The sequence below is a fragment of the Rhagoletis pomonella genome, unplaced genomic scaffold, assembly GCF_013731165.1.
Source record: "Rhagoletis pomonella isolate Grant_MI unplaced genomic scaffold, Rhpom_1.0 Rhpom_scaffold_09352, whole genome shotgun sequence".
In the NCBI taxonomy this organism is placed as follows: Eukaryota; Metazoa; Arthropoda; class Insecta; order Diptera; family Tephritidae; genus Rhagoletis; species Rhagoletis pomonella.
In genome coordinates this window covers 1-6,300 of record NW_023467880.1, presented here as the reverse complement: position 1 = coordinate 6,300, position 6,300 = coordinate 1, and the positions used below count along the sequence as shown (strand labels likewise).

At 39.2% G+C, this 6,300-nt stretch overlaps 1 protein-coding gene across 1 annotated transcript; it reads left to right on the top strand.

Annotated features, from left to right (window-relative positions):
- The first annotated feature begins 3,777 nt into the window (after positions 1-3,777).
- Positions 3,778-4,263, top strand: LOC118756230. The gene has a single exon (XM_036491006.1). It carries the CDS (start codon positions 3,778-3,780, stop codon positions 4,261-4,263), a length of 486 nt encoding a protein of 161 aa, XP_036346899.1.
- The last annotated feature ends 2,037 nt before the right edge of the window (positions 4,264-6,300 follow it).

The following is a 6,300-nucleotide window of genomic DNA, read 5'->3' as shown; positions in this document are numbered from 1 at the left end:
ACGCCATTTCTTTAAATGAAATTAATTGCTGCTATATGTATGTATGTGCATATGTAGGCATATAATAAATGTGAGCAAACAACATTTTGCTTGCATAGTCTTCTGTTCTCTTTTCACTGAAAGTTGAATTATTTTAGTATCTATTCCAAAATTTTATACAGACAAGACTAAAAAGTATAAAATGAATTTAAAAAAAAAACTTTTTAATGTACCACGCTTTTATAAATCGACTAAAATTAGAAAATAGTATTTCTCAGTCCCAAAGAACTTGTTTTGATAACTTTTTATTTAGAAATTTTAGCAAAAGTCATTATAAACAACTTATGAGATTTAAAAAGCGTGCCGACTTGCAACGGGCGTATCACCAGATACCCATCGAACCATGCGATATCCCTAAAACGGCGATAACGACACCCTTTGGGTTATACGAATTTCAGTACATGACGTTTGGGCTAAGAAATGCCGCCCAAACGTTTCAAAGGCATATTCACGAAGTTCTACGTGGCATCGACTTTGCGTTTGCTGACAGCGATGACATTTTGGTCGCCTCCTCGTCTATGGAAGAACACGAAAACCATCTGCGAACGGTATTCGGGCGCCTTCGCCAACACAATTTAACAATTAATGTTGATAAATGTCAATTAGCAAAAGCTCAAATAAATTTTTTGGGACATACAATAATAAGCGCAGGACTTAAACCGCCAGAAGAAAAAGTAGCGATAATTCGAGATTTTCAACAGCCGACTACAGCCCGAGAGCTTCAAAAATTCTTGGGTATGATGAATTTCTACCGAACTTTTCTACGCAATGCTACGATGAATCAAAGCAAGCTGAATCACTAATCGACGGCAATAAAAGAAACGATGCGACACTCATAAAATAGACGAGCGATGCCGTCGAAGCGTTCAAGGCATGCTACGCTTTTAAAATACTTGGCCCCAAACGCCCCGTTGGCGCTTAGCGTTGACGCTTCAAACGAGGCAGTTGGAGCCGTTTTGCATCAAATAGTGAACAACGAAGTCCAACCGTTGGGATTTTATTCAAAACGGTTAACTAGCGCCAAAAAAATTATTGACCCTACGACAGCAAGCTCACTGCAGTTTAACTGGCAGTTAAGCATTTCGTGCATACCCCCGAAGGCAGAGAGTTTGTGGTGTTGACAGACCACAAGCCTCTAATATATGAATGGTGACAGGTAATAAGATCAACGGAAATAAGGTCAATTGACTTTATTTCCCACCCTGGTGCGAAATAAAGTCAATTGACATTATTACCTTTTTAAAAACGAAATAAAATCTATTGACATTATTTCTCTTTCAAACATTAAATTTGCTTAGCTTCGCGGCGGCCCGCGTCAGCGCGCCACACCGCGCGCGCCGCGCTCGCGTCCCGCGTACCCCGCGTGACCGGCGCGCACACCACGTCACGCTACGCCGCGGCCCCCCGGCCCCCTTCCCCGTTTCCCGCCGTGCTGTATCGCAGGTAGATTTAGTTTTTTTATACATTGAAATAAAATTTTTATATATTTTAAACATCGAGGGCTTATATTCAATAATACCCTCTATCTGCACACTTTTCACAAAGATTAGATTCTGATATAAAAATCCACCTAAGCGTTAACCGTCATCAGTGATATTAATGCTACCTTATATAACGACAGGTAATAAGTCCCAGATGGTTTCTAGAATCACAAATTAGTATTTGTGCAAATTGCAGATAGAGGGTATTAATGAATTCAAGCCCTCGATATTTCAAATTTTTATATTTGTAAGTTATTAGAAACAGGGATGCCAACTTGGCTCAAACCGTGCCATTTGTCCTTATTTTACTTCAAATGGCACTTTTGTAAAAAAAATGTGCGTGCACTTCTTTTTCTCAACTAAAATTTTGTAATTTATAAACTGGTTTGTCTTATTTTATCATTAAACTTTTGTTTGGAAAATGTAGCTTTATTTTATTGCTAAATGTGAATGATTAAAAGGAATGCCACCTTTTTTTGGCACTTTTATTTTTCTATTTGGCACATTTTGGCACTTTTTTATCCTCAGTATTGCACCTCATAACTAAAGATAGTTGGCAGGCCTGATTGGAAGATTTCTGCTGTGTTTTGGGGCAACAACTTGTCTGCAGTAAAAAAGCATATAATTTGTGTTTCAAAAGTGTGTGAAAACCAATCTATTAACTTATATGATCTCGGTTCCGATATTAAATAATCAATAATTGTTTATACTCGCATTTTGGCACATTGGCTCGTTGAATGTGCCATCTAGTGTCGTCATTCTCCTTAGCTGCTTTTAAATGATGTCGTCACAAATTGCTGGCGTAGACATGAATATAGTGTAAGAAAATTGTTTTTCTATAATTGTTTCCTTATAGAAAGGTTGGTTTCTTTTCCACCTTAGCCATTCCGAATTCGTTCAAAATATGCTAATTTAAAACACAGAATTCTTTCAGTGTTCCTCCGGGGTTTTTGGACATGGACTGTTTCATCAATTTAATAAAGTTCGCTTTATTTTTGTGGAAACGAAAAATGTTTTGCAAGTTATGGATCATTTCTACATTATTTCTTCAAATATTTCTCGTATTCCAGCTGTGCGCAGGTGTTTAGTTTTCGCATCGTGTTTTTACATATTCGTAATTTAAATTTTTTTAATAAAATCAATTGGTGGTAGTTCATGATTGTGTGTAGATTTTAATATCACAACACTGAGGATTTGGCAATAACCTTTTTCATCTATTAAAAAACAACACTTACGGGGCAATGTTTATTGTAAGAACAACATTTTTTTCTATGAATCGACATACTTTAAGCATTGTTGACGCTATTTCCATTTGAATGAGGAAATAGCGTCAATGACTTTATTTCCAAATTTCTGTTGATTTTATTTCGCTTTTGAAAAGGTAATAATGTCAATTGACTTTATTTCGCACCAGGGTGGGAAATAAAGTCAATTGACCTTATTTCCCTTGACCTTATTACGTGTCACCATATGAATTTGTTCAAAAAAAGCGAAAAAGCGTCACCGCGGCGCGTACACCAGCTTGACTTTATAAGTAAACTTACCAACGACATAAGGCACATGCCAGGTAAATATAACAATATAGCTGATTTACTCTCCCGCATACAAACTGTCATCACCCGGCATTCTGCTGATTTTAATGCCATTTCTGCAGCACAGAAGAACGACAGCGAGCTTCAAGCACTTTTAGACGCAGAAGGAGAAAAGAACACACTACTACTAAAAAAGTTTGTTATTCCAGATTCAACGTCATCGATTTATTGTGACATTGTACATGATATCCTTCGCCTGTACGTACCCAAACCTTGTCGTCAGCAGGTAATCGCTGCGCTGCATAATTTAGCGCACCCAGGCGTAAAGGCAACACAAAAGTTAGTAGCACAACGACACATTTGGCCAGGAATGGCGAAGGACGTTGCGAGTTTCGTGCGCTGCTGTATGCCCTGCCAAAAGGTGAAAGTTCACCGCCACAGTAACGCACCTCTACACACCTATGTACCACCGAGCAAGCGTTTTGAGCACATTAACCTTGATATCGTCGGGCCGCTGCCAACTTCTCGAGGCAACCGCTATTGCTTGACGTGCATCGACCGTTTTTTCGAGGTGGCCGGTAGCGATCCCGCTAGCAGAAATCACAGCAGAATGCGTCGCCTTTGGTCTCGTTAGTGGATGGATTGCTAAATATGGTGTGCCGCTGCGTATAACAACTGACTTAGGCCGGCAGTTCGAATCGGCGCTCTTTAAAGAACTCACACAAATGCTTGGCGTAAAGCACTTGCGGACGACAGCGTATCACCCCCAGTCCAACGGCGTTATTGAGCGCTGGCATCGAACATTAAAATCAGCCATCAAGTGCTACGCTTCGAACGATTGGAGTTTCGTTCTACCACTGGTGCTACTCGGGTTGCGCTCCACGACAAAAGAAGACATAGGTGCCAGCGCAACAGATGTGGTATCCGGTGCGCCAATCAGATTACCGGGCGAGCTTTTACAGTCATCAACTCGTAGCACCAGCGAAGTGGAGTTTGCTGAAAAGTTGCGCACGGCAATGCAAGCGCTGCGACCTGCGCCTACGTCACATCACATCACACCAGCAACTTTTGTGCAGACCGAGTTTAAGGAAGCAGCATTCGTTTTTGTACGCGTAGATCGCGTAAAATCACCGCTGGAAGCATCCTACGAAGGTCCATTTGAGGTGGTTGAGCGTGGTGAAAAATACTACAAGATAAAGATGTTTCACTGAACGGTCAACATTGCGATTGACAGATTGAAAGCGGCTTTCTCTGCGACAGCGACCAATTACAAACACCCCCAGCGATAGCGAATGAGCGAACAAAATAAAAAGAAGATAACACGAGCGGCGTTGCCACCGGCTCAAACTCGCCTGTATTACCAGCAGACAGCAATGCGAAAACAACGAGGTCCGGTAGAATAGTGCGGTTGCCAGTACGATTTCGATAGCTTCGCCACTAGCGGGGGAGTATTGTGGCGTTCACAACACTAAATGTTCTTGCTTAAGTTCTTAAAGTTCATATTCCCTTAGTTTAAGTTTAATACAACATACTCTTCAAAGCAACCCTGTTAGTAATCTCCAATAACTGTTTCTAAAAAGTGTGTATAGCTAAGTTCTAGATTAGTCTACAAAAAAGAAGTGACTAGTGCAAAAATAAATATTGAATTCGTTTTGGGTTAAATAAGCTTTTTCTTGGCGCTCGCGGTAAAATACCACAATATCACTTGCGAATTCTCTTTGGCCTTATTAGCCATAAAAGGTGTAATCCAATTTGCCTATTTACAATTTTAAATTTGTCAAACTCTTATAATTTGAAATAACACACTTTTTTTAGGAATTTAACTATTCTAAATACTAAGTTTGATAAATCTTAAAACAGATTGGAGAAACCAGGTACTAGCAGTGTAAGTCAATATACATATGTTAGAAAATTTTCGATGGTATCGAATATCTTGTACTATCACTATCGAAACTATCGAATGTATACATTATTGACAGTTTTCCAAATCTACCTCCTCAAACATAGGCCAAGAATAGTAGCGCTGTGATACCATATGGAATACTAATCCCTTTCGATGTCATCAGCTTTATCGATGGTCTTATTTTCACCTGTGAGATCTCTGCCGAGCGTGCGTAATATTCTTCTATGATCTTGCTACTTAAGCATTAGTCCGATGTACCACATAAGCCAATAAAAGTCCTTGTAAGGTAACTCCAGATCACATATGGGTTTTTTCAATTATAGGAGGGCCAAGAATCCTCGCAGTTCCACAGGATGAAAAGTTTTCCGGTACATTGGCTAAATGAGTCGTGTGATCTCTTGAATATCGTTGATTGATATACTTACCATGTTCCTTCTTGGACGGATGTGGTCGAACCTTTCCTTGTCAATTCCGCACTTTTACAATTCGTTTTAATATTTATGAACTGGTTTCTTTGAGTCTTACTCCTGTAATAACGGCCGCACGCCCAATTTCATCGTGCAAGTAGCTTACATTTTGAATTTGAACGAAATCGTTTCATAAATACGACTTTTCCATCATGCTGGTAGTATACCTTGTGAATTTGAAATAAATCGGTTCATAAGTACGATTTTTACAAATAACTCCAGCGCCACCTAGCGGGTACATTTTGCGCATACGTATTTCTCATCATGGAGTAGCACACGGTTTTAATTTGAATGAAATGGATTGATAAATAAGATTTTTATAAATAACTCGACCCCGGCGCCATCTATCGAGTTTTCAAGTACCCTATAATAGGACCATATACGCAAGGTATAATCTCTGAAAATCCGGCCCCGCACAGACTGGCTTCCACATTTATATATAGAGATTAAAGTGCAAGCCCCTTAGGTTATCCAAAAATTGTCACATTTCAAATCGGTGAAGCAGGTGACAAAATTTTAGCGTTTAAATATTTTCTTGACTCATTCTCAACGCTTCTATATATAATTGCTCAGTCATACGACTTAGTAAGGGCGATCTGGAGCAACTACAGAATTGGGTTATATATCAAATTAAAGTGAAAGCTCCATAGGTTATCTAAAAATTGTCAGATTCAAAATCGGTGAAGTAGGTGCTAAAATATAAGCGTTTAAACATTTTATTGACTCATTCTCAACGTATCTATATATAATCGCTCAGTTGTACGACTTAGATAGGGCGATCTGGAGTATCTACAGAATTGAGTTATATATCAAATTAAAGTGAAAGCTCCACAGAAATGGTCAGATTTCAGATCGGTGAAATAGGTGAAAAAATATAA